This window comes from Corvus kubaryi, unplaced genomic scaffold (assembly GCF_017639235.1).
Source record: "Corvus kubaryi isolate FWS band 111438036 unplaced genomic scaffold, C.kubaryi_AGA036_p1.0 37353, whole genome shotgun sequence".
NCBI classification, from domain to species: domain Eukaryota; kingdom Metazoa; phylum Chordata; class Aves; order Passeriformes; family Corvidae; genus Corvus; species Corvus kubaryi.
This window is the reverse complement of record NW_024581115.1, coordinates 3,259,262-3,286,485: the sequence shown is the minus strand read 5'-3', so window position 1 is coordinate 3,286,485 and position 27,224 is coordinate 3,259,262. Positions and strand designations below refer to the sequence as shown.

General features: G+C 47.5%; 3 protein-coding genes and 1 long non-coding RNA gene across 7 annotated transcripts in view; 2 read left to right on the top strand and 2 right to left on the bottom strand.

Moving 5' to 3' along the window:
• NT5C (5', 3'-nucleotidase, cytosolic) overlaps positions 1-4,346 on the top strand; it is a 7,144-nt gene extending 2,798 nt beyond the window's left edge. Inside the window, exons 2-5 of one of the 2 annotated variants that reach the window (XM_042032501.1) lie at positions 2,766-2,866; positions 2,951-3,011; positions 3,775-3,889; positions 3,971-4,346. In XM_042032501.1, coding sequence (XP_041888435.1) covers positions 2,766-2,866; positions 2,951-3,011; positions 3,775-3,889; positions 3,971-4,113 — 420 coding nt within the window. In that variant the 3' untranslated portion in view covers positions 4,114-4,346. The remainder of the gene's footprint in view (positions 1-2,765; positions 2,867-2,950; positions 3,012-3,774; positions 3,890-3,970) is intronic. The other variant, XM_042032502.1, reaches the window with a different exon arrangement.
• Positions 4,347-4,662: 316 nt separating this feature from the next.
• On the bottom strand, positions 4,663-7,058 carry ARMC7 (armadillo repeat containing 7). 2 transcript variants are annotated; one of them, XM_042032503.1, is made up of 3 exons: positions 6,781-7,058; positions 6,562-6,705; positions 4,663-5,705 (listed from the first exon to the last, which is right to left on the bottom strand). In XM_042032503.1, exons 1-3 carry the CDS (start codon positions 7,025-7,027, stop codon positions 5,368-5,370), a joined length of 729 nt encoding a protein of 242 aa, XP_041888437.1. In that variant the 5' UTR covers positions 7,028-7,058; the 3' UTR covers positions 4,663-5,367. The 2 variants fall into 2 exon arrangements, with proteins under 2 accessions (XP_041888437.1, XP_041888438.1); XM_042032504.1 differs by having other exon boundaries at positions 6,797-6,882.
• A 6-nt stretch (positions 7,059-7,064) lies between these two features.
• LOC121666676 lies at positions 7,065-12,356 on the top strand. Its single transcript, XR_006016730.1, has 2 exons — positions 7,065-7,445; positions 12,209-12,356. It is a non-coding gene; the product is annotated as an uncharacterized LOC121666676 (long non-coding RNA).
• On the bottom strand, positions 10,911-20,361 carry SLC16A5 (solute carrier family 16 member 5). Of its 2 annotated transcripts, none has more exons than XM_042032499.1 (4): positions 19,086-20,360; positions 15,765-15,908; positions 13,917-14,783; positions 10,911-12,309 (listed from the first exon to the last, which is right to left on the bottom strand). In XM_042032499.1, the coding sequence occupies exons 1-4, from the start codon at positions 19,303-19,305 to the stop codon at positions 12,068-12,070; spliced, it is 1,473 nt and encodes a 490-aa protein (XP_041888433.1). In that variant the 5' UTR covers positions 19,306-20,360; the 3' UTR covers positions 10,911-12,067. The 2 variants fall into 2 exon arrangements, with proteins under 2 accessions (XP_041888433.1, XP_041888434.1); XM_042032500.1 differs by having other exon boundaries at positions 12,086-12,257; positions 19,086-20,361.
• Positions 20,362-27,224: the final 6,863 nt, after the last annotated feature.

The window sequence follows — 27,224 nt, the reverse complement described above, 5'->3', positions numbered from 1 at the left end:
AGCTGGACACCAGGGGGTGAGCTGGACACCAGGGGGTCAGCTGGACACCAGGCTCTTTGTGGCAGGTGTTGGCTGTGTCTGTCCATGAACTTCCAGGGTGTGGGATATTCTCGTGACATGGGCTGGGAAGTGCTGTGGTGATGATTTATGCATCACCTCTTCCTGAGTGGTGTTCATGCTTAATTGGTGCTGAGCAGCTGCCGCTTGAAACTTGAGCCATTACTTCATTTCTGTTTCTGTTTTGATTGCAAGTTGATCATTAATTTCACACTGTAAATCCATTTTATTTAGAAGGACTTCTAATCCATTTTATTTTGTTCAAGTTTTTTGCACTGCACTTGCCTCTCTGCCCTCCTGTGTCTGTGGTCAATTTGTTGGTGGGGATTTATCTCCATGTTTCCTGGCCCCAGACAGCTTCAAGAAAAGGATTCAACATCCCCACCAGTGGTAAAAATTTCTAGAATTATTTTTAAGTCCTGTAAATGGGAAAGCTTAGGGACAGATGTAGTCCTTCCAGTTTTGTATCCAAATTGTTATCTTACTAATGGAGGTTAAAAGGAAGTGTTCAGCATTGGTAGCATGAAAATGAGGAAAGAAAATGGTTTTACTTTCTATTTCTAGTCACTTTTTTTATGAGAGGAAATGGCTTTTGGTTCCAGGAGTCATCAAATCAAATTTCTTTCTCCAACAAAGCCAGACTTTTTTGTGATGTGGTGGAAACTTGCCAGTTTCTGGTGTCTTGCTGTAGGATAAAAGAGCTTTCAGACACGAGCCCCAAGTCTGTAATTCAGTCTCCTTGGGAAGAGCTCCAGGGAATTGTTGCTGGGATCACGGAGGCTTTGCATGGAAACAGAGATCTGGGCAGATCTGATTGCCATGTCTGCACCTAGACAGGCTCCTTAACCTCTTCTGATCTGCGTGTGAAATCAGACAGTGCTTCCAACTTTCTGGCTGTTGATTTATGAGTATTTGTAGGTGGTGATAACTGAGTGAGCTTCAGGATCTGAGAGTCTGGTTTGACTCCTCACTGCTGCTTGATTGAAATGGGTTTTATGTTGATGTTCCACTGGTGATACAGAGCAAGGAGACCTTCGGCTGGACTCTTTAGAGCTGGACTCTTCTAAGCAAAGGCTGCAGCCTGCCTTTGAAGAATACTTAACAAGAATTAAGTTTTCCAAACTGTTCAGTGGCATGGCAACGTATGACTTTAATGCTTGTGGAAAAATGCTGCTTTGACACCTCTGAACTTCACTACGTGACCCCAAGGAAGTTAAGATTTGTGTGTCTCAGGGTAAAGAGAGACTGGAAGCTTAATCTCTCTGTCTTAGGGTGAAACTTAGGCCTGGAAGGGGCCTCAGCCCTCGGTGCTGCTGTGGGTCCTTTGCCATGATGGGATGTGGGATAAGGAAGGGGAAAACCCATCAGCTGTGACCCGCTCTGAAACACTCATTTAACACAGGCCACTGAACAGTCACCAGGGAGCAATCCTTAAAATTAACTAACCAGAGCTGGATTCAAAGCAGTAAATTTCCTAATAATAAAAGGTGTGAGAATGTCTTACCAGTAAATGAAGAAGAAAAAGGACTGGAAGGACAGTCCTACCTGGAAATTGCCCTGGAAATACTGCTCGTCCTTTTAGAGATTAAAGATGCACTGTACTGTATCATATTAAATATCTTATTGTCCCATTTTTGGCTATGTTAGCTTGGGATAACATTGTTTCTCCAGTAATCTTGTTTCTTTCCTATTTACACTCACTTAAAAATGATTCTGCCTTTAGGGCTAACCTCCTTCCCCACTTGTTTATCATTAATTTCCTCTCTGGTTCACGTGGCATCCCACATGCCTGTATGGAAGGTGGGTTTACACTGAGAGCAGGTGCAGACACAAAAGGGATAAAGGCCTTAATTGCAGAGCTCAGCCCAGTGCTGAGCCAGGCGAGGAGAGCACCCTCAAACCCAGCCCAGATGGGGCTCATGGGGTGCACAGGTCACCTCACGGAGCCAAAGGTTCTTGGGGAAGCACAGGAATCACCTCTGAACTTCCTGCTGCAGTCTCAGACTCTTTGGAGCAGACTTTGCACCAGCCCATTACCTCAGGGTAACCTCAGGGTAACCTCAGGGTTACCTCCATCCGGGCTGGAGCCAAGGTCTGCTCCTTCAACAATATTTTAAGTGGGTGACTGAAAAACATAAAAAGCAGCAAAGACACGGAGCTTTCCCAGCGCTCTCATCCTTCCCTCTTGCTGAAGGGATTCCCCCCAGGTGTGTGGCAGTGCTGGCCTGGCCATTGGCACGGTCACCACCGTGCCCTGTCTACTCTAAAGGAAAAGGGGGCTGATAGGCAGCACCTGCATCTGCCCACCCATCCCCGGTGAATTCCTGAGCCCTCAGCAAACTCAGCCAAATGTGACAGAGGAGGAGAAGCCTCCAACTTGTTCCTTTGGTTTTCACCACAGTCAGTTGAAAGAGACCTGCTGGGAAGAGGTGGGGTGAGAGCTCTGTCTCCCTCAGCCCCCAGAGACTCCAGTGGGTCAGGGCTGATTGTAGGAGCAAAGTCAGGCCAGGGGCATCTCTGCCTCCTCATGAACCACCAGAAAGTGACTTCTCCTTCTTGTCTGCCCAAACTGGACCTTTCCCAGAAGTGAAAGGTGAGAAATTTTATAATTCACTCCTGGGGGGAAGCACTGGGCTGTCACACAGGGGGTGACTGGAGAGTGCTGTGACAGAGCACAGCCGCTGCTCATCGTCCTCTGTCTCCTGCAGGCCAAGGTAGCCAGTGTCTATGAGTCGCCTGGCTTCTTCCTAGACTTGGATCCAATTCCAGGAGCCCTGGAAGCTGTGCAGGAGATGCTCCACATGCAGGAGTAAGGACACTTCGCACCCTGCAGCCCTTTTCCAGGACCTTACACACTTTCCCCTCACTGCTAACAAAGGCTGTTTCTTTTCAGCACTGAAGTCTTCATTTGCACGAGCCCTCTCCGGAAATACGAGCACTGCATTGTGGAAAAGGTGGGAGGGAATTGTTTTTATTGGGTTTAATGCTGCTTTTGCAAGGCCTTGCTGTTTCATACTACCCAAGTTGGAGCTATTCCTTTCTAAAGACAGTAGCTGCTCTGGCTGCCAGGCTTCCCTCAATCCCTGTCTGAGGGACAGCTTCCCACACACAGAGCAGTAACTCAGGACAGGGAATCTCCAAGTGCCACATGGTGCCAGAATTACTGTGGAGCATGTGATCCCTGGGCTTTTGGAGCTGGGCTGGGACCAGCTGTGTCAGCAGGTGACAGCAAAGGAACTGTTACAGTGCAGCCCACAGGGATGGGATATTCCCAGGGGATTCCACTCTGGAGAACCATCAACCAACAAAACTTACTTCAGTCTGAATCTGGAGCCTGAGATGTCCCAAAAGAGGCCAGTGCTGTGTTCAGGAGGCTGTAGTGTTGGAATAAATCCTTCTTGTCAGTGGCATGAGAATGGAAGGGGTAATTTGGTCACTGGAATGACTTAGATGGGTACAACCCACGTGCTCTGGGCAAGCAGCCAGTGCTTCTCACAAACTCAACAGTTGGGCATGGCCAGGGCAGTGCTGAGTGGCAGCTGTCACACAGACAGGTTTAATCAGCATCCTGGGCCACAGCCAGGCTCCATGTGGGGATTCCTAGACACAGGTGAAGGTTTACAGGGGTAAAAAATTACTCTATTAGGGCTGGTCTGACATAAGTGATGTGCAAACCGAGAGCACAGCGGGATTTTCTCCTATTCCTTGTCTCTGCAGTATAAGTGGGTAGAGAAACACTTGGGACCCGAGTTTGTGGAGCGGATTATTCTGACCCGAGACAAGACCGTGGTGGCTGCTGACCTGCTGTTTGATGACAAGGACACCATCCAAGGTTTGAACAGCGTTTCCATGGCTGGCTGTTGGCTGGGGAGCCATCCCCAGCTGATTGCAGCTTTTCCCCCCCTTCCCACAGGCGCAGAGCCCAACCCGAGCTGGGAGCACATCCTGTTCACCTGCTGCCACAACAGGCACGTCCAGCTGCCGGCCCCGCGCCGGCGCCTGCGCTCCTGGGCTGACGACTGGAAGGCCATCCTGGAAAGCAAGCGGAGGAAGTAGTGCAGGAAGGGGATGCTGCATTCTTCCCACTGCCAGGGAACAACCAGCCCATCTCCTCCCATGGCCAGGAGGCACTGTCACTGCAGGGGTCAGTCACAGTAAATGAGCTGCTCCTGTCACACAGTGCTCTTGGGCTTCTGGAAGATTGCTCTGCACTCAGTTAATCTCTGTAGCGTTTTGGATGTTTGCTGTAGGAGAAGAGAAATTATAAACTACAAGCAGCTGTGGTTGGATTTTTGTGTGTGTTTAACCTCACTCCTGTTTGGTTTGTGCTGTCTGGGGGCAGAGGGGAGGGAAAAAGAGGAAGGAGGAAGGCTCTGAAAGGTAAGCAGATCCAGTGTGGGTGTCTGTCAGGGAGCACTGGGCTCAAGTCAAACCTTATAAATGTTATGTGTTTAGCCACCCTGGCTCTTGGGTTTTCTCTTGCCTCATTGGCTGATAATGAAAAGAGACTAAGCTGGCTTCGATTTCTGGCCCGTGTGCTTCAGTAAGAGTGGGCAAAGGCTGCAAGTGCTGGAGAAAAACATTCATGAGCTCACACAGAACTGATTACACAGCATTTAAGTTAATGTTTTATTAAGAGAAGCTTTTACAAGACAGCTGTTCTTATGAGGCAGACTGCCATGAGCCCCCTTTTTTTTTTTGACTTCACCTTTCTCACCAGTGGTAATGAAAGAAAAACTTACCACTTCTTCATTTGTAGGGTAGCTACAGCCTGTCCTATGCAGTGATTCCCTAGCTGGCTGCCTGTGCCATGATTGGAGGATGGCATAACTAGTGCCACAGGGATGCAGAGACTGTGAACTGCCAGGGCAGGGAAACTCTTTTCTCTGCAAGAGAAATAAATTTCTGTGACATTTCAGTCACTTGAGTTGACACTTAGCGTTCCTTGTCACTGACACTGAAGGGGAGAGCTGCAGCACAACTATCCAGGAACCAGAGGGGACATAATTCTGCCCAATAACCCAAGCAGAAAACCCCTCATTGCTGGGAAGGGTTACTTGAGCAAGCTGGGTGCTGAGCTGCACTTGGCAAAGTACTCTCCAATGTGCAGCCATGACCTGCTTTATTTTAAATATTTGCTTGCAGGCTTGGCTGTGTGCTTGGCCCAGCTGCCATGGTAGTGCTGTTCCATCCTCTTTGTTAACTAAACCCCAGCACTGGTGGGACCAGCCCCCCGTCTTTAATGCTGCTCTTGACCTGCTGAGCAGAAAGCGAGAACAGCAGGAGGTTCCCCTCTCCACAGCCCCGCGCTCAGTCCTTGGGCAGAGGAATCCCCACTGCCGTGTGCCTGCTGAGGTTCCTGGCCTCCTCCACCTGCGGAGGGCTGCAGTAATCCTGCAGGAAGATGGATGCCAGGTTGCTGAGGCGCGTGTTGGCCGAGAGCGAGAAGCGGAGCATGCACTCCACCACGGGCAGTGCCGTGGTCTGCACGCGCGAGCGCGGCGTCGTCAGGAACATCAGCGTGGTCACGGCCGACACCACGGTCTCCTCGTTGGAGCTGGACAAGCAGTTGATGATGGGCTCCACCCCGTTGGCCTCCAGGATGTACTCTTTGTTTGTTTTATCCAAGCACAGGTTGCAAAGACCACCTGGAACGGCAAGAGAAAAACATCTGTCCAAATTCACTGCTCATCCTGTTTCTAACATCCAGATCTTCTGTTTGGACGGAAAATTCTTAACGGTTCCCTAGGCCATGTTTTGTTGATTCTTTCCCGAGATTTTCCACCAGCACACTCCTCCTCCTGTGTGTCATTAGAGGGCACTGTTACTGCTGCACATAACTGCTTTCACAGAATGATTCCAGGATCACTCATCCCTAGTGGAAGACACGAGCCAGCAGTTTATTGCAGGTGCTACAGGAAGCCAGAGAATGGAGATAACCAGAGTAAGTAGCCAAGAACCACAGAATGTTTGAAATATGAAACTTTGAGATGCAGCCACAAACCTTAAAAATCAAATACGTTTAATATCATCTCATAGAGCTGCTCACAGGATCTGCCCCCTTAGCTTACATTCAGACCATGAAAAATCACGGTAAGGCAGTTCCTCAGAGGATTTATTAAAAATGTCAGGTAGTATTCTAGAAGACCAGTTGCCAATAGCAGAATGGTTACATGGATCTGTACAACAGACCTGGCAAAATCTATGTATTAATGACTGCTTCTCTATAGAAGAGATTTCAGTAAAAAGTTAATCAGGTACTGTTTAGAAAAGAAACAAACAACCCAAAATCCTTTCCAGATAGTGCCTTTATTAAGCCCTGTGAGGACATGGAGGGTCATGCCCGCCTCTGACCTCTCTCCTATTCTGCACTAAAGGAGGCTTTACCAGCACAGTGTGGGTTTGTTTTTGGAGCCCTGCGTGAATTTGGGGAGGATTAACGACCTAACCGAGCGCAGGGCCGGGTGTTCCCTGACCAGGCGTCAGCTGAGGAGCAGCCCTTACCCATGGCAAACTCCACGAGGGTCTCGTTCTCCTCGGTGAGCATATCGAGAAACAGGTCCAGCACCTGGAGCTGCCGCAGGTACTCGTAGTTGCTGGGATCGTAGGCGAAGTTGGCCAGGTTCGCCAGCACCTGCTCCTTGGCCTCTGCAAGGAAAAAGGGTCGGGTGTGTGAGGAAACGCTCGACACGGAGAGGACGAGCGAGCAGCGCCGTTTGTTACCTGTGCTGTCCGTCACCTGGAACTCGGTGACGAGCGCCTGCAGGTATTCCAGCCGACCCAGTTCCATCGCGGCACACACACACCCCCGGGGCTGCCCGTTCCCCCGGGGCAGCGTCGGCTCAGGGACCGGGTGTACCGAGGGATGGGGAGGAACCGGCTGTCTCAGGGCGGAAAGCAAGGCCCACACGCCGCCATTTTGTGGGCGGTGCACGGCGGGGCCGGCTCCCTCAGGCGGGGCGGCCGCCATTTTGTGGGCGGTGCACGGCGGGGCCGGCTCCCTCAGGCGGGGCGGGGCGGCCGCCATTTGGTGGGCGGCGGGCGGGCCTACTCCTTTGAGGAGGAGCGGTGGTGCCTGTCTTTCCTCTCTCTTCCTAAATGTATTGTATATAATTATATCAAAATATAAATAAATATATCAAATATCTCAAGATAAATGAACTGCGTCGAGGTATTTGGCTGTCTCGTTATATGGCAAAGCTTTGCTGTTTAAACGCTTTGTTCTGCAAACCAGCTGACCTTTCCCCACTGATTACTTAAAAGAATTTTCACCTCTGTATGGGTTTTGCTGCTCCATCCCAGTGCTGCTGCCCTTGTGGTAGTGCTGCTCCTGGATCAGTTCCAGTCTAAATAACGGGATTGCAACTCACGAAGCTGAGGGAGAAAAGGTAAAAACATATGTGCAGAGTGAGGTAAATTACCTGGGAAAGAAAATGAAACAAACCCAAGGAGTGAATTAAAAGAGCAGCAGGTGATTCCACCTTGGCTGTACAAAGGTTTGGGCACAGAGCAGAGCAATTCCCTTGTCTTGAACTAACACAGCTCAGTGAAACCACCGCAGTTTTACGTGCTGCAAGAGGGTTCAATTATGGTTCATGTCGTGTAAATATACAAGGTAAAGGTTAATAAAGATCGTAAATTGTGGGAGTGGACTCTGCAGAAATTTGTACTGCTTTTATTGAAGCAATTACATGCATGGATGTTCTTCTGTGGATAAGGCAAGGAACAGGCAGTGAGAACATGTTGTCTTTTGTGTTATCTCAAATACAATTGATTTTCATATCAAGCAAATTAGTCATGGACTGATCCACACGGCACCAGTGACAAGAGTGGTGGGCTGATAACCCACACAGCTGGGGCCACTAAAATTATCTGCCCATGACTACATTAAATAGAAGGATGAGCAAAGAAAGCTTCACTGAATGCAGTAATGCTAAATATTTTAACATTGTAATGGTGTGGGAAGACACAGAACATGAAAGGGAAGGTATTTATTTCTACCTGGTACAAAAGTTTAAGCCAGACTAAGCACTAGCAACTTCAGCTCTTAGCATAATTATCAACTGAAGTCAGTATGTATTTATGTATATGTCTAAATATATATATGTATTTTTATGTGCATATTTGAGTATATATATGTGAAGATGATCAGCAAAGGTGCTACAGACTATGTCTATATTAGAATGTTTTGCTACTGTACTAAGAAATCTCTTCTTATGTGTGCCTTTGTAAGTGGTAAGTGTTGATACACTTTAAAGCTTCATCTGTCATTAAATAGAAGGTAAATGAGCAATGTGGGAAAGCAGGAGCAGAGAAAGCAAACACCGGGAGCTAGTCCATACAAACAGAGCACTACTGGGATTGACTAAGGGGGGGGAAACTGTGTTTAAAAAGGAAAAATGCTATTTCTTCTGTTTGTAAGAACTGCATTTACTCACCCAATATTGGCTGTATAGTTTAATGGTCTGAGTGCTCCAAGCACTTGCTGTTTGCCAGAGCAGTTCCCAGAGCAGGGACTGGGCTAGCTGGCGTAGTCACAGCTCCAGGGGCTATTCTGGTGACTTCCATAGCATATTGAAGCCAGAATTCAGGAAATTTTAATTTCTAGTAGTTGTTTCTTTTCTTATAGCTACTAGCCATGTCTGCAAACAGCAAGCCAAGCTCTTAAATTAAGTGATTTTGAACTTCTGAGGTGTCTTAGAGTGTGTTAGATTGCTGTAACCTTTATTTGGGGTTTATTGCTATTAAATATAAATAAATAATCATAAACTTTCCCAATTATTACCCCGGCAGAGAACCTTAGGCTTTAAAGGATCATGATCTTGCAATACTTCAGTGTGAGCTTCCCAGTGAATGTTTAATTTTAGCGAGTAAAGGTGCTTCTTGCCAAAATGCTTATCTTGCAAGAGTCAGAGTATCTTCAGTGATAAAGGGAGCAGGGGAGGGGCAAGAGGGGACCCGGGGAGAAAGGAACATTTAATTCTGGTCAGTTTTTGTTGCTCTGCTGTTTCTCAGAGATTTGTAACCTGGCTGAGTTATTAGTGTTTGTCCCGAATTAAAGCCAGGGTTATTTTACTGTCTGCTGGTATTAAAGAAACTGCTTCAGTTGGGCTGTGGTTGCCTTGCATAAAGGGCTGACCTTAAACTAATGAGGGGAACTTTTATTGCTTTCTTTTCCTTCTGGTCCCCAAGATTCCTAAGGACTGAGTGTTGCTGCACCTGTAGGATCCCTCTGAGGGGGAACATTTATTATTCTGTAGCATGCTCAGGTCCCTCCTGTTATCCTTTGCCAAGCTCCTGCTCAAGGCAGCGTGGAGTTCAGGTTTGAAACACACACGGGAGAAGAGATCTGCGGAAAGGAGAGTTACGGGAACTCAGACATCTTATTCACCTGTGGAAACACAGCATAAAATGTTACTTCTTGTCTGCCGAGGATTTGCTTCAAACCTATGGGTTGTGGATTACTTTTAAAGGGTCTGTGGAAAGTAACCGGGGGAGACAGCTCTGTTTTCAGGCTTGAGTTCTGTAAGGCTGTTAGAAAGGTTTCAGTCAGCAAGTTGAGAAATGTTAAAACAACAGGTTTGTGAATTGGTTGTTTTTCTTCCCAGAAACACTCCCTGTGCCTGCGAATAAGTCCCAGTGACCCCAGTGATGAGTCTGGGAATATCAAAAAGCAGTTCTGGAAAGCACTCTCCCTGCTTTCCATCCTAAATTATCTTGCACTGCTGTGCACAATCAAGAAATGATCAAAACAGGTTTCTTTGCCTTGGTGTAGGAGGAGCTGATCTCTGTGTCAGCTTCAGTTGGTGAAGATTTTTTGGTTTTGTCCTGTATATTTCCTTTCTTATGAAGCAGCCAGGGCAAAAGCATTACAGGCGGAGCAGTTGGCTCCACACAAGAGCCATTCCATTGCTCCTTCACCTAACCTTTGTTTCATGTGAGAAATTTTAGTGGGTTGTAGCTTACACCATATCTTGCCTGGTTTGCCCAGGTAATTTGTAGCAGTGGGAGGATCTGGAGCAACACAACCTCATACTTCCATAAGAAAACAGAAAGGGAATGTAGAAAGGTGAACAGAATTAAAAATATAAGAATTACACACAGAGAAAATAGCAGTCTGTTCGGATGCTTAGCTGTTTATTTGCAATAGCTAGAAGAGATTTGGGACTTAATCCCTTTTCATTGCTTTTTTGAGAAAGCACCCTCATTTTCCTAGGAATGTACACTGGTCTGTTTTGATGAGAAGCACCAGCCCCTGTTTGCTTCATAGTTATGGACCATGTAAGCATTACATAAGTTAATAAACACATGTGATGAGAGATTAGATATGTATATCTCCCACTAATAATCTTATTTAAGTATAGGTTTGATCAGACAATGCAAATCCTCCTGGGACTGTAATCCCAGGGCAGTACTGGAGAAGATACTGAGCTGTGGGAGCAGGAACCCTTCTGAAGGGCTGATGCCTTTTCTGTGTAAAAGCCAGCTGTGAAAGCCATCGTAGTATCTGAAGACCTTGGAGTCAGTTTTCCAGTGGTTTCATCCAGAGTGGGGTTTTTTTTGTTGGTTGGTTTGTTTTGTCTGAGGAGCTCTAATGAAAACTGTGGGTTTATCACTAGGAATCTGATAGGACAGTTTTCCAGGTAAGCACTGCAGTTGAGTTTGATATAACAGTTCTTAGACAGGTGCTGGAGTTCCATTGAAAGCTGTTACTTCTTCCATTTCACTCCCATTTTGTACTTCCATCTCTTTGATTGTTCTGATGTGTTGGGTTATCTTCATCCGTGTGCTTCATGAGCTGTTATCCACGTCTGTTGGATCAGGAATGATACAGAACACGAACAGTTTGCATCTTGAGCTGATGCTGAGGGTGCTGCAGCCATCATCTGAGCAGTGACAAGCCTAAATCCCGGGAATGTGGCAGAAAAAAGCCACTTACAGTCAAGGCTGCATGGCTAGAAAGTCAGCAACACTGGTTTTTCTCAGTATGCTTTCTCCACAGATTTCTTTGTAAGTTCTGCTTGTACTTATAAGAAGTATGTTTGTACAAAGTTCTCTATACTGAGAATGCTGGTGTAATTAAGTTCAGAAGTCTAAGACTAAAGAGCTGAATTGATCTCCACAAAGAGGACATACAGTTGCTTTGAATTTTGCCCTATAAAATAATGCATATCCTTATTCTTAGGTCTAATACCACCCTCCCTGCCCCAAATGAGTTCCAGTTAATGCTGTTTACATGAACCACGAATCCTCTTTTATGTTACATTAAACAGCACTTGAGATATCAGTAGTTATACAAAGCAGGCACTCCAAGCCTTGGTGGGTGGGTTGGTTTTTTTTTGTTGAGGCTCTGGAGTTGAATTTTGAGGCTTTGAAACTGTCCTTGGCATGAAGAACTCCTGTATATGTTTCGTAGGAGAAAATAGTTGATCTTACTAGAGACTTGTTTGAGTTCTACAACCCACACAGCTGCTTCTGTATAATATTTAGAGATGTGGAAAATAATAACACACGTCCTGTAGAAAGTGTTTGTCTTGCCACCCCCAACATGGGAAGTAACCAGGAAGCCTGTGCAACAAAACTGCATATTCAGATGAGGCAAAAATACTTCTTTGTGAAGAACTACCCATTAATACGTGTTAGCCAGCACTTCCAACTGGAACGTGCTTGTGAAATTCCGTTGACTTCTTAAAGTCAATTAACCCAGTTGAACTGACACAGCTTTTGTCTCCTGGCGCTGGGTTCTGTGGCTGTTATCCCATGGTTTGATTTAGGAGAGCTCAGATCTCTTTGTGCATTGTCTCCTTGGCTGGCGCTGGGTTCTGGGCTGGGCCCGTGGTCTGAATGGCTGTCTTGGAGTCTGCCATGGCCCTGTGGAGTGGAAGTGCAAAAGGAAGATGACAGTTGTGGAAAGCAGACTGGTTTTTTCTCATCTGCTGCCAGTGTTGGGCCATGTGTTGCTTTGTACAGACCACTTCATTGTGTTGCTCTTTCTTCCCCTTCTTTATTTTCATACACTTGTGATGTACTCAACTGCTGGAGGGGATTGATTTTCAGCCTTTGGTTCTGTTGATGTTTCACTGTATTGATATCTGGAGGGATTGTCCAAATGTGCTTTGGAAGCCTCTCTCAGTTTGTTTTTTTTTTCCAGAGCACAGAAGCTGAGTCCCATAAATAATGCAGCTGATATGAGGAAGAAGCTGGAATTGTAGAAGACGTAGTGGAAATCACTGGTTACGTCTACCAGGAGACCTGAAGTAGAAGCCATAGCTTAGCCAAAGAGAAGAAGCACACTAAAGGTATACATTTACCTGAATGTTAAACCTGCATCATTCAGCAAACTGCCATATACAAAAGACAAGCATTCTCTGATGAGTTAAGTTCTCTCCTCTTCTCTAGATTCTAGGGATTGTTTACTTTTTTATTTATAGTCTCAAGTCAGGTGATACTTCTGTAGAAAGTATTTCTCAATATACAGAGAAATCAGGAAAGAAAGGAAATTGCAATTTTTCCTCAACCTGCTGCTACATTTCATTTGCTCAGCAGAGGACACTGGTGCCACTGCCACTCAGTGGCTTTTGGAATGAGTGACCCTATTACATCCTAGGGCAGAAAATAGAACAACTAGAGAGAGAAATAGCTCAGAAATTTACATACTAGGGTCTCTAAACTGAACATTTGTCTCTAATCCTGTGTAATGAGGGATAAGGAAATTCGCAGCACAACAAGATTATGACTAACATTAAATGACCTCAATATAAACCGTTTAGAAGCATGAGATATCAAGGGAGTAATTTAACACTAATGTTAGAGATGGAAAAGTGATGCTTGGGCCAAATACATGATGCTTTCCATAGGCTGCTTATCAATGCGGAAATACTGGAATAATGTTTATTTGCTTGTATTTTTCAGTCAAGATTAGTGATGTTTCTTTCCACAGTGCACTTTTCCGTAGCAGATTTTAGGACTACAAACAGAAATGGAGCTGCTTTTACTGTGCTTTGTTTTGCCCATCTGCTGCTCCTGTCAGAGATGTCCAAGAAAGGACCTTTTTTGCTCTTTGAGAAAAGTGACTGACACACTAATGCCAGGGAGTACCATGAAGCATGGTGCATGTTGCCATCACATTATTGAACCAGACATAATTTTCCTGCTGAGTAGCCACAATTCATTGTCTGGAGAAGAGAACTAAAGCCTGAACTGAGGTTGACATGCTCAGGTTGACATTTGTTGTTTGTTAGTCTTTTGAATTTACTGCTGTACTGCGGGAGCAGGCGTGTCTTGGACAGGTCACTTAGTGACATTTGGAGTGAACTGTGAATAATTTATTGGACTGAGAGTCATAACTAGCTCCTTTCTTGTCTCCAGAGAAAAATTAATACACTCCAGAACTTGGAGAGAAAGACTGAACAGAAGCTTTTACTACGGGGCTTTTGAATAATGTAGGACTGGTAATAATTCTGAACAGTTAATTTTTTTAATGGGATGTTCACAATTCCTTGAGACTTCATGGATAAAACAATGCAAACTGGCAAAATGGTGAAAGAGTTCACAGTAATTCCTGTCTGCTTCTTGCCACTCACTGGAAAAAAGCTCTCATTGCTCCCATACCTATCAGATCCCTTACCGAGTCATATTTTCAGTCTGCTCTTGATGCAGCTGCAGAAATGACCTTCCAACTGTCAGAAAAGGCTGATCATTCCTTTCCCACCCTGTCCTTTATATTGCTCCCTTTGCATAACTCACCTACACCATGGGTCTGGAAACTCCTTTATTCCTCTTCTTGATGCTCCCAAACACTTGTCACCAGTTTCCAAACCACCACCTTTCCCCCAGCCAGCTTTCATAGCCTCTCTCACCTGTAAGCGGGGGCCCGATGAGGAGGGTGATGCTCTCCAGGATGGTGAAGAGCCCTAGAGCACTGGAGAACCTGTCCATCTCTACCACATCCATCAGCACCTGGAAGGTGAGCGCCCCGATGCCACTCATGGCTATGCTGAGGATGACACAGTAGAGGATGAGCACACTGAACTCAGCTGAGATGACACAGATGAAATTGCTGAGCCCATAGAGGAGCACGGCCAGGCTGAACAGGTAGATGCGTCTCCCTGTGAAGACTCTGTGTCCTGAGAGCAGCCCTGTGAGAGGGCGGATGAAGATATTGATGAACCCGATGATGGAGATGAGAAGGGCTGCCTTGTGTTCCTCCACCCCGTTGTGGATGGCATAAGGCACAAGGTAGACATGAGGTAAGGCAAACCCCATCATCATCCAGGTCACTCCAATAGTGTAAATCTGGTAACCTTTGTTTTGACAGAAGATGTCAAAAGCCAGGTACTTCTGCAGCACCTGGAAGCATTTTGTCCTTCTGGTGTGCTGCTGGAGCATGGGGTGGTGAGGAGATGCTCCATTGGACAGCTGTGCCTCTTGTGCTCTGTTCCCTGGCTCTTCTTCAGGCTTGGCAGACTGTGAGAGTGACCCTGATGCCAGCTGAATGGGTCTCATGATGGCTCCACAAACACAGCAGTTCAGTAGTATTCCTCCGAAGATGAGGAAGGTGTTTCTCCAACCCATCTCATCCAGCAAGTATTGAGACAGCAGTGGCCACACCGTGAAACCGAGGGAGACGCCAGTGGAGGCCACGGCATTGGCCAGTGTTTGCCACCGTACAAAGTAGTAGCCCAGCACAGTCACTCCTGCCTGGAAGCTGAAACATGATCCCAGACCTAAAAGTGAGAATAAAAGAGTAAATGATCCTTCTATGTTGTCTTAAAGGGCGAAAATTCAGGGTGTACCCACAGATGACTTCATCTGCCACTGAAGCATTTTCTGACCTGCCAGGCCACACATCCCCCAGGGACTGATTAATACTCAGAAACCTCACATCAGGGATGAAGAAGGATGTTGTGTGTAAATTAAACTATTTGTGTTCTTGGGTATAGTAATATACTCATCTAAACGGACATTTTTCTGGGACACACCGCAATTCCTAAAGTTGTTATGGAATTGTTCATTAAAAACTTGGGTGTAACACCACATGCAACAAGCACTGCTGCTTTCCTGATGCTTTCATCAGGGCTTAGGGAGTTGCTTGTTTTTCTCTCTATGCAGTGGCCACTGCTTAACTTGCAAGATCCACCAGGATTGGTCCCAGAGTGGGGAATTAATTTCTCTTGTGTTATTAAAAACCAAGAGTTGAATGTCAGTTACATAGGAGAAATATTTGGAAAGGAAAAGTTCCCATCTGTTACTTCTGTTCAAAACCAACATGGTCTTTTGTTAGAAAAAGATGTCTCCATTCTCCCCCTGATTGGGAGTGGTGAAATACAAGCCCAGGGAACCTGGGAAGGACATTATCCCAACACATTATGTTCAAAGATTGGAAAAACAGCAAAAAACCCTCCCTTCTTGAAAGACAAAAGGCTGAGAAGCTACTAAAAAGAACAGACATCCTTTTTCTCCATTTTACCCTCTGGAGACCTGTAGCTTTTTCCAGAGAAACACTTCCCAGCGAGCTTGAGTGGGTGAGGTGTGTGCTAAAGGGGTGTGAAGGCCAAGTCTAGTGGCTGTAGGATTCCTGCTGTGCTGGGAGGCTGTTGAGTTCTCCTATTTCACAGATGAGTGGAAAAATGTGACCACTTAGTTGGGGCTCTCCCATTTCCCATCTCCAGCACAGCAGCTGAGTTTCCCTGCTCTCTGGTACGTACCAGTGATGAGGCCGGCCGTGAGGTACAGCTGGCTGATGGACTTGCAGAAGGAGCTGGACACCATTCCCAGCCCACTGAGCAGCCCACCCAGCATCACCACAAACCTGCAGCCAAACCGCTTCACCAGGATGCTGCAGAGGGGCCCTGGAAGCAGAGAAGAAAAAGGGGAAGCAGTTAGGGAGGAAGGAAGTATTTTGTATGTGCTGGATTGCTGCAATTATCGAATGATGTAGTCTAAAGACCCCAAGGGTTGTCCCAGCAGCTTAATGTAGTGGGGGAGACAGGAAGAGAAAATCTGTTCTGTGATCCTCCCAAGTGCTTGGCCAGCTTGTTGGCTGAGGGGAAGTCTGTGATCTGCTGGGATTTTGACCATCAAGTAGGATGTGATGGATTTTCATTAAAACCCTTGGAAATGGACTTCTGGTGAATTCCATGATATTGTGATAAATTACTGGTTTGTTAATGACATTTAACATCCTTCATTTTGGGGCAGGGAAAGATTAGTTCCCACCTGCAGTCCATCAGTGGGAAGGTGCTTCTCTCTGCATGTTCTGGCAGAAGAGGATCTGAAGGTAGAGTTTCTTTTCCTGTTCCTTTGAGGATCCTCAAGGTTTTCCAGGTTTTATTAACTTTTTTCCCCAATTCTGAACATTTAAGGTTATGCAAGCAAATGCAAAATTACTGTAAGCTGCAGAATTAGGAGTCAGTCAGTGTAGGAAATATAACCTGTGGCGTATTTGTGAACTAAATCAATGTCTGGTTTGAAATAAAATCCACACAGTCAAGTGAACAGTGGAACATTATTAAAATTACGAGTGCAGCTGTCTGTATTTTGATCTGCTTGGGAGATTTTCGCTTCAGACTTCACTGGCCTTTGAAAAACTGTCCAGCAAATGTGATTGGATTATTTTTCCTCCTGCTAAAGACATTAAGGATGGTACTGCTGTTTAACTAGCCCAAGAAGGCATACATTGAACACTACAAAATAATGAGATTGGCTCTAAAAACCATCAGAGTTTTTCATTATTAGTTCCTGGTTGCTTGTTGTCTGGATTTCAAATGTTATTTCTCACTTGCCTGGGGCTTTTGTGGTTTCTTTTGCAAGAATAATATCAACTAAAGTGCTGCATTTGTATGAGTTAGTCCAGAGTTTCTGTGTGCATGGATATCTAGGAGCAGGAACCTGTAAGGGCCTGAAATTCCCTTTTGGAGACAGATGTAGGACCCTGAGATCTCTCAAATTATCTTATAACAAAATAATCGTTAATGGCTTTTACCTAGGAACACAGGACCGATAATGGGATATGTTTGGTTGAGTTATGAGCCATTGTTTGCCCTGTGCCCTTCCCCGTTTCCTTCCATAGCTCTCCTGCATCAAACCTTCTCCCAGGACTGACTGCTCTGAGAACAGGCTGCTCTGCCCATTTTCCTTTCTCTTCCAATTTTTGCAACAAATAATTTTTTTCCCCCCTTCGGTTCCTCTGAATTAAAAAGAATAAAGGTGAAGAAAAGAGAGAGGCACTTCTAAGAGATACTGGTGACAGCGGAATGCAATTTTGGGAAAGATTTAAGTGCTGAAATGATGAATGTAACTGGAGAACCTGAATCAAGTAGAGCCTGGCCCCTTGCAAAGGACGTCAGAAGTTGCAGCAAAAGCCATATGTGCTTGGCCTGAGAGGGAGGCTTTGATCTCTGCTTATTTTGTTGATTTTTCCTTCTGGTTTATGTTACTGCTGCCTAGTGCTACTGGGGGACAAGAACAAGCCCCCCTGTGCTGTAACACCCTGCAAGAGGAGACATAACTGGCAAGAAAAGTACAACTTTCTGGCTGTGCCCTGACAAATTCTATTGTGAATATCATCAATGTGAGGCTATTCTTTCTTTATCTAATTTATAACTTTTGGATCTTTGTATTACCTTTTACTGTGGTTCCAGCCTCCTACACAAAAATTACTTCATTAAAGATGACAGGATAATTGACATTCTTGTAGATACTGCCAGAATTGTCCTTCCTGGACATGCTGGGACCAAGCTGCTTCTGAGACCATTTCCTAGAGCCAGCAGGTCCCAGTTGGATCCTTCCCACTAATCACAGAAGGATCACAGGGGCTGGAAGGCAGGATGGGGAATGCCCAACAGCTTCCAAATTCCAAGCCCCAAGGATACTGCTCTATTTCTGCTGACTCTCAGTGGTGATTCCTCCCCTTACCGCTTCCCTCGACATCTCTTTCAATCTGCACCTTGATATTCTGGACCCAGCTGTTTCTGCTAAGGTGTAAACTCTCAGTTTCATGCAGGTGGCTGCCAGCCATGTCCTACCACAGCCTTCACATCAGTGTGACTCAGGGCTCTGGGGTTGGTTTTTTTTTCCTTTATCACGTAGTGTCAACTTTCACCAGCATTAGAAGGGAGCAGGTATGAACTCAGGGAGAAGCTTGGATACATGGGCAACCCTGGGAACTTTCCCTCTGTTGCCTGGTAGGGTTTGGGTTGTCTGTTTATCGAGTAAGCACAGGATTTGTATGGGGCACAAAGCACAGGCCCCTCTTTGGGAAGCCCTCAAGCTGCTGGGGATTTGGTTTTCTCTCTGCAGAAATAGAAAAGCATCCCTGCATCTGCGTGTGGAATCTGGGACCACTGTCCTGTGTTACTCCCACATTTTATTTTGAGGGGAAAACCAGTGAGTCACTCTACTATCCACAGAGCACAATGCTCCTTCCACCCCTGCAGCCGGAGGGTGCTGCCTGACCCACATTCTGCACTGATCCAGCCCTGCGCATGTCCACCCTGATGCCTGCGTGGGTGTGCGCTCCGTGCCACTACCCAAGGAGCTGCTTTTAAGGCTTTGCCTCAGCTGGCAGCTTGGAGGAGCTCAGCTTTTGGCATCTCTTCAGCCACAAAGAACAGAGCTGTCATGTGGCACTTGGAAGGAGATGTGCTCTTGTGGGCAAGATAAACCAAGAAAGTAGCAGAGCTCCAGCACTGTGTGCTGCCTTATTCAAAGAGCTTATGTGAGAAATAACTATGTTCTTGCTGATCTGAAAAACTGGGCTGAGAAAGGGATTTGCCTTCTTTGACCAAGGGTCTTGGCTGACTCTGAGAGTGACAAAAGGGACCATAGAATCTGTGGACACTTAGCTTTGGACTGTGGGATCCAAGTGGCTTGAAGATGCTGTGTACTGCCAAACAGCTACTCTGCTTGGACCTCCCAATCCCTTCCACCGCCCGCCTTAATTAAATGGTGGAAGTATCCTCATTACATCCCTCCACCAGCAGCACAAGGGCAGGAGGTGGAGGAGGCCATTCCCTGCTGTCACTCACCCCCTCCATGCAGCACGGCCACCATGATGGACGGGAACCACGATGTCTGGCTGTTGCTGGCCTGGAACTCGTGCTGGAGGTCCGTGAAGAAGACACCGATGCAGCAGGGGAAGCCCAGCGTCAGCCCTTGCAGCAGCACTGCAGCCAGCAGGACCATCCATGCCCATCCTCGGTCCTGGGGTTTGGCAGTGCCGTGTCCTCCTGCTTCTCCTTGGGACATGATAGCTCCTTTCTCCTCTAAGCCAGCCTGCTGGGGAAGGGAGTGCAGCTACCATGCAACCCTCAGCCCAGCAAACAGGCCTTCAGGGAAGAGCGTGATGGTGTTCCTGAGGCTCAGAGCACCGGTCTCCCACACCTTTCCCAGCTGACACTCTTGACTTCTTGCTCTGCATTTCTTCCAGCACCTCCCTTCCTTCTCACTACAGGATCCTGGCACCGGATTGCTTAAGAAACCACTGCCTTCTTTTATATTTCACAAGACTGCTACCACAGCCAGGTAGAGGACAGGACCACACCTCCTCTGAGGTATGAATTGGCTTTACCTAGCTCCACCCTTATTTTCTCTTTCACCTGCTTTCGTCATATGGAGTCCCCTTGCTGGCAATTGCTAAGGTCACTCAGTCCCCATGCCAAGAAGAGGAAGAAAAACTGCAAATGCCAAGTAAAATAGAAACCTATAAAGGTTGCATGTCACAGCAGAGCTCAGTGCGAACCTTTCAGGAAAACTACACCTACCTACAAAGTGGTGGTGATAAAAAAACATTTTTAAAGCCATTAATTAATTAGAATCCAGTGATGGCAGATAGGCTTTTGCTTTACCTCTCCAGGTCTAGAGCTGCTTCTGAGAGATCCCAGTTTGGATTTCTCTGAGACTGGCAGCTTGGAAGGTATAGCAATAGCATTCCCCATCCTCTCCACATGAATAAACATGCATAAAATAATAATCTCTGGCAGCTGGATGAGCTCAGAAAAAGTGCCCATAAGGTCACTGCACAGCGCAATATTTACTTAGCACTCAAATGGTGTTTTTTCCCTGACACAACAGCTGCATATAGGTTTTGTGTGCAGCTTTAGAGATGAATAACAGTTTGATTTTGCTCATTATTTCAAATATGCCCTGGTGGCAGAAAGTTAGTTTCGTACCTCAGGCTGAGACCAGAACTGGTCAAACGAAGGGCGGCGCCGCGTGGCTGCGGCTCATCCCCTGTGTGCGCAGCCCGGTCAGCTCATGGCCCGCGGTCAGACCCTTCTGCTTCAGTAGCGACTACAGGCTTTGATGAGGTCTTTGCAATATTAACCTAGGCATCATTTCTGTAAACAGGGCTCTTATGCTGGCTGGCTCACAGCCAGAAAACGAAAAAAAAAAAAAAAGGCTGGGAGCAGAAGGGGCCCGTGGGAAGGGGCTCTGAGATGCAAATCACGGTGGTGGTGCTCAGCACACTTTAATCCTTTGTCCACTTTAGCTGGGCGCAGATAATGCAACTAATTCAAGTGCTTGTCTCTGTGGTGTGAATTAGCTGGATGACAGCCTAAAACCTCTCCCCGGCAACAGCAAACCTGCAAAAAAAGGCAGAAGCACAGCTCCTCTCTGTTCCCAGCTGCCCTGTCCAACTCTTGAGTTTGTCCAGCAGATTCCTGGCTCCCCTCACATCTCCCTGGGCGCCTGCTCACAGGGGAGGACTCTCCAGTGGGGCTGCAGACCCCATGGCTTTCATCCACTTTCTGCCCCTGGCTGCAGGACACCTTTGCTCCTGGGCAGCCCGACCTGCACAGTCGCTGCAAGGACCCTGGGGATGTGCTGCCAGGTGCCACACGACCTCCTCGCTGCCTCCTGCCTGCATGTAGGTAAAGGAACAAGTTTGTTCCAGCTCTGGCTTAGCCGGCTGTGCCACACCGAGCAACAGCAGCGCAGCAAACCCTCGGGTTAACCCTTCCAAGGTATCCAGATAGGATGGACTGTGTGAAAGTGGAAGGCTGGTGTGTGTTGTCCTGCTCCTACGGGCTTGATGCTCTCAGGCAACCTGCTCCTGGTGTTGAGCAATGAACGTGACAGCACCGGGACACCTGTGAAACACGGGCAGATTTTCACACACACGTGATCATCCCACGTTAGTAGGGTTGGGAATAGGATTGGAGTTCACAGCAATAGCCACATCTGGGTGCCTACTGCAAACAGTGTGCTTTTGTTGGGAGCAGGTGAACGGTGCAAAGGTGCTTCTCTCTACCAGCCTGTGGAGCACCTGAGGACATGTGAGTGCCCTGGATGGGACACAGGGAATAACTGCCTGTTTCAGTCTTTCTCTCCAGCCACTCTCTGGCAGTCACTGTCTGCCCTGATAAGCTAATCCTCTCCTGTTGATGGCTGAATGTTGTTTCTTCTTGCAGTGATCCCCAAGACATCAGCATTCAAACCTTGGACTTCCCTAGGTGTTGTGGAGTAGCCCTGGTAGCTGTTGCTTATGGCAGCAGACCAGGAATGCTCACACAGTGACACTCCCTTCTTCTTCTGTACCTCAGTTTCCCTTAGCTCCAATAGGGGACAAACAGCTGCTGGCATAAGGGCTCCTGGCTGCTCCCTGCAAGGAGATGCAGCCCTTTGTGCCAAGAGACACAAGGGCCTGGGGCATTTATGTAGCTCACCTTGAAGGAAGAGGTTTATATTTTGCAAATTCAGGTTTATGTTATGCAAATAAGGATATTTATAGTGTTCAGTAAGAACTTGTAGCTGGTGGCACCTCTGTAGGGAGATGAGCAGCCCACTTCTTCTCTGGAGCTACTGAGGAGGGACACCCAGCCACAGGATGCAGCAGGGAAGTAGTGAGTGTGGCTGGGGGGAGGCAGAACCACTGCCCAAAGCAATGGGGCTTGGAAGGGTGTTCAGAGACTGGACAATGCCTGTGGCTTGGGAACAGGAATGGGAATGGAGAAGAAGGTTTCTTGCACCCTCCTGCCATTGAGCTCAGCCCTGGTATGCGCTGGACACATATTTTATGAATGTGTAAAATAATCTGCCTGTACAGAATCGAGATGTTTACTGTAAACTGAGCGGGGCAGTAAACTGCTTTTTGGGGTCACTAAGTGTCTGTTGAGGGTAGGAAAGCAAAGCACTTTGTCTTGGTAAATACCTTTATAAGTGACTTTTTAAGTACCTTTTCATTCTGAGACCGTGTCCCGCTTTGCCATCCTCTCCCATGTAGCTTATATTATATCCCAGCTGACTTTTCCAAGGTCACCCAGTGAGGTGACAGCAGAGAATCCAGATTTAGCTCTGATTAAAGCATCAGCCCAAGTGGTGCAGCCTGGCCCAGTGCTACGGGCTTGTCTCTGCTGGATGTCACTTGTCAGCCGTTGGTTGCAGCCCTCAGGGGACAGGCTGTGCCTGGGGCACGGTGGAGGTGGCTGCAAGTCCCCTGCTCTCTGCCTGTCCTTACCAGCACATTACAGCTTGGTAAACCAGCCCCGTGCTCCGGAGCCTCAGCAGCAGCTTTGGGGCAGGCCATGTCTTAAGGACATGGTTTAGTGGTGGCCTTGGCAGTGCTGGGTTAACTGTTGGACTCAATGATCTTAAAGGTGCTTTCCAACCCAAATGGTTCTGTGATTCTTTGTGGCTGGAAACCAAAGTGGAAACGCCTCAGAGCTTGCAAATCACACTTGAGAAAGACCAGTTGAATTTGTTCCAGAGATCCAGATTAGCAAATCCTCTGGCAGATTGATTCTTGCAGAGGAAGTGCAGGGGGTTGTTTGGTTTTGGGTTTTGTTTTTTGTCTAAAGCAAGGGAAATGAAGTGACATTTCAGCTGTGGGATTGCAGAGCGCTTTGTGGCAGGGAGCTGCTCCTGCCCCAGCTTCAGTCACAAATCAAACTCCTGCTCTGATCCATCCCTGGAACGTAGACAGACCCAAGAGAAACCAAGCTCTCAGAGCACCTCAAAACAGATTCCTGAGGACAGGAATCTGAACAACCCTGGCAAAACCCCTTCAGACCAGCTCTGCTGGTACTGAGAAAATGGTGCTGTGCCAAGGATGGAGGAAGTGCTGGTTTATCCTGAGTTTCCCAAGCAGTTCCCATAGCATCACTCCTACATCCTCCCCCTGCAAAAGGGATCAGGGTCCTGCCTGCAGTAATTGGTCTTAATTAGCCTGACCAGCCTCATCTGTGTCCTCCTCCCACACCCCCTCCACCCTGTTTGTTCCCCAGCTGCATTTAAGTCCAGATCCTTGCCTGGCTTGCTTTTCGCTCAGTTTCACCGCTGCTTTCTGCTCCCTTGGGTTGACTTTGGGTCTGTCTGGCTGCTTTGTACTCATTAATCACTGACAATGTGGGTATAAGACCAGGTGAGAAGTCCCCCTTTTGGTATTAGGTTTAATGGCTATCAGCCAGTGCTGGGATAACACAGCTTAGCCTGGAGATGGGAAATGGGAGCTGAGGAGGCAGCTGGCACCAGAGCATGCACTGACAGCTCCCACTAGCCTGCAGGAATTCAGCAAGATGTGGCTTGTCCCTGCTATTTATCCCGGTGGTAGATCTCTGGCTGTGGGTGACTGCAGATGGTTTGTGTGCATGCTGGTCCTTGCCCTCCTGACTGCTACCAGAGCCTGTGCTTTGTGTAGAAGTGTGGTGCCAAGAAGGACAGCATTCCCTGAGGCAATGAGGATCTGGAGATGAGTCTGAAGAGGATGTTGCGTAAACTCACGCTGGAGGTGTCTTTGGAAGCGGGTCTGGCTCGTGCTGTGTGGCACTCTAACCTGCCACACTGCCCTGGCCTGCCCTGGGAGTGGGCAGAGGGCGGGACTGATGGTGGCATGGAGTATCTGAACACATGGAGGTCCTTGCTAGGAGCCTGGCTGAGGTTGCTGAGGATATCTGGAAGCTGCTGGTGCTTTTCTTCCAGCAATTGCCTGCGTTTGTGAAGATGAGGAGAGGGGTGTGTTCCTGGGAAAATGAGGCTTTTCAAGAAATGAAGTTACCTTGTCATTAGGAATTAGGAAAATTCCTGCAGTAGGTGAGATGTGGCAGAGGAAAGGGGCAGTGGGATACGATGCAGCTGTGGGTACGGTCTAACCCTGCTGCAGGGCATCTCTTTCACAGATTGACATTTTGAGCCTGAGCTGTGGCTGAAGGTTCCCTCTAACAAGCTCTTAATTATAATTATAATTGGCTTTTATTAATGAGGAATAAGGGACTCAGTGGGAGTAGGATCAAGAGAAGTGTTTCCTTGTGGCTGACTGCTGGGTCGATGGAGGAGGTTGTGGGGGGTTGAAGGTGCTCAGTCAGAAATTTTGGAGCATGGTTTTTAGGAAGCCAGCTGGTTTTTGGGCTTCAGCTATTCAGCTTGGCTTTTTATCTCTCAGCAGATGCTCTGCCACCCCAGCCAGGCCCTGCTCAGATCTCCTGTCCAAGGAAGATGTCCTGCTCTGAGAAAGGTATAGGTGATGCTTAGAGGTCACAACAGGGTAGGAGAGAAGATCCAGCAACTTCGTGCTGACACTTAGGCTCTTCCTGCCCATATCCAGAGTGATCATAATGCTCAATTTTGTGGTTTCTGGAAGAGGAAAGGCAGGAGCTTGTTATCCCAGTGGGAAGTGCAGATCCCTGTACACCTTAGGGTCATATTGTCGGGGGGGTATGGAAACAGTAAAATGTGGCTTTGACCCTGTGTTTCATGGGCAAATCCCCTTTGGTTTGGCAAATATGACCATCCCCTTCTTACTTTTTACATTTTCTTTGTATTAAAATTTTAGGGACATTAGATTGAGGATGACCATTTATTAGGCGTTTTCTATCCCTGTCTAATCTGCCTGCTTTTCTAAGACATCTTGAACTCAGTGCTCAGGTTAAAGGCCTGTCTCCTTGCTTGGTTGCCCAAATGGTTTTCCTCATTTTTAGGCACTGTCATTTGAATTCATCAGGATCACTGGTGCATGTTTTCCTGGCTGTGGTAAAGGACCTGCTGCCCAGACTGTCCTGAGCTCAAGGATTTTCTTGGTGACACAGAGACCAGTGGAGCTCTCAGCTCACTGAGGGACAGTTTCATGTGTCTCACACTTGAGTACTCTCTGCACTTCAGACTGCTGATGGACTTGGGTCACATTCCCATCTGCTAAAGTCTGGGAAACACCTCGGAGAGCTCTAATAGGAAATATTGCCAGGAGGTCAATTATCTTTTGAGATAAGCCTTTTCTCATCTGTTACACCACAATCTGAAGGTAATTACTGGGGCATTGCAGCTCTTTGTTTACCGTGGTATGGAGTAACCAATGTGTTTCTCCAGCCTGGGAAGCAAGAGGGTATGTGGTGGTTATTTACCCATGTGAAAGTTGGGTTAAACCTTCAATAACTGCCTCAAAACCAGATCTAGGTGGAAGGACATGGCCAAGGTCCTTGTTTCCCAAACAAGTTACTAAGCTGGGTTGAAAATATCTGCAGGCTTCCTGTCTGCAGACAGATCTGGCTTGATTACTTTGTTCCGGGTGAGGGTGGGCGGGTAAGTGACAAATTGACCTTTGCCAGTGTGCGAGAGCCTGAGGCAGAGCAGAACAGCGTGTGGAGGGGTTGTGCAAGATGCATGTATGGCTGTAGCAGGACCTCTGCACCTCTGGGTTTCACCCTCCCGCATGTGTAGAGGGGAAATGCAGCCGCAGTTTCCACTGCATTTTGCTGGAGCCCCAGGCCAAGCAGTTGGATGCTGATAGGTGCCTGACACTGCTGAAACCCTTTCCTATCTTTAATGTCAATTACTGTTTCCTCTTTGTCCACAGACACAAGCAGGCAGGCCAGAAAAACAAATTAATTGTGTTCCAGGCAAAACTGTTGGGCAAGGTGAGCTGCCAGCTGGGGTGACTAGTGGGAATGTTGTGGGGAGGTGAGCACCAGCCCCAGGGAGTCAGGTGGGCCCTGGACACAGCCTGGGGGACAAGAGGGAGCCTGAGCCTCTCTTTCCAGAGGAGGATGTGGAATTGCTCCTTTCATGTGCTTTCCAGTGTAGAAAAGTCTGATGATGGGGTTTTCAAGTCCCTCTCTCATAGCTTGGTGCATGCACTACCTACTGACTTTACCCTGGCTATCAGAAAATCTGTGATGTTTTGTTAGTCATCTTTCCCCCAAGCACTTGGCAAAGCCACCTGGAGAATTTTTTCCCCCTACTTGTCTCTGGGGGTAGGAGGGATCAAGTCCTGCTGTGGGCAGGTACTAAATCCCTTGGGTGTTTTTGTGATGCCATTCACCTCCTGCCTTGGTGGTGGCACAGCCCCATGGACAGAGCCCCTCGCTCACAGGAGCCGCTTGTCCCTGGGGATGTCCCTTCACTGGGTATCTCACATCTTCTTGGGGCAACAGCATTTGGAGGTAGCCTGGGGTGCTCTGACCAACTCAGACAAGAGTCAGGGCCGTAACCCTCTGCCGAGGCCAGTTCTGCTGCAAACCATCCCCCTTTCATTCTCTGCTGCTGCAGCAGCTCTAGAGCAGCCTGGGTTTGGTAACAGCGAGAGCTGAGCTCTGGGCTAGCTCCTGGCAGCAGCAGGACCAGCACATTAAGAGCTGGTGTACAGGGTTCATTTTTATTTTGGCTAAGTTAACACACACTGCCAGTCCCACACAACCTCTCGTCGCTTGGTAATGCTGAGGCATCACCTGTTTCCTGCAGCAAGTAAATAAATAAATTTTTAAAGGAGTTAATGGATTGCACAGCCTTGGATGGGAAAGTGAGGGATGGTGCAAAGACCTGGCAGCTCCAGCTTGTGGTTTCCGTAGGAACCACTGAGTGATGCTTGTGTCTCCTGCATGGTGATGTGGCATTGTGTTAGAGGAACCGCCTGCCTGACAGACCTGGAGCTGGTTAAAGGTCCTGCACAAAGGCTTTTCCAGCTGATGCGGCCTTATAGGACAGCCCTAAGGTAGGGTAGCAGGGAGGTTATGGCATTATGGAAATTGCTGGCTGTAACCTGAATTTCTGCTGACAAGCCCTCCCTGTGAACAAATACATGTGTGGTGTCAGCAGTGCCAGCCCTGCAGTTTCCACCTCTGCCCAAGACTCTGCTGGCACTTGAAGTGTGGCTTTGCTTTGGGCAAATTCACTGGCAGTGCAGACCTCAAGTCAGGTCTAGGATAGAGAGATGGGTCAAGAGGTTTGAAAATACTGTC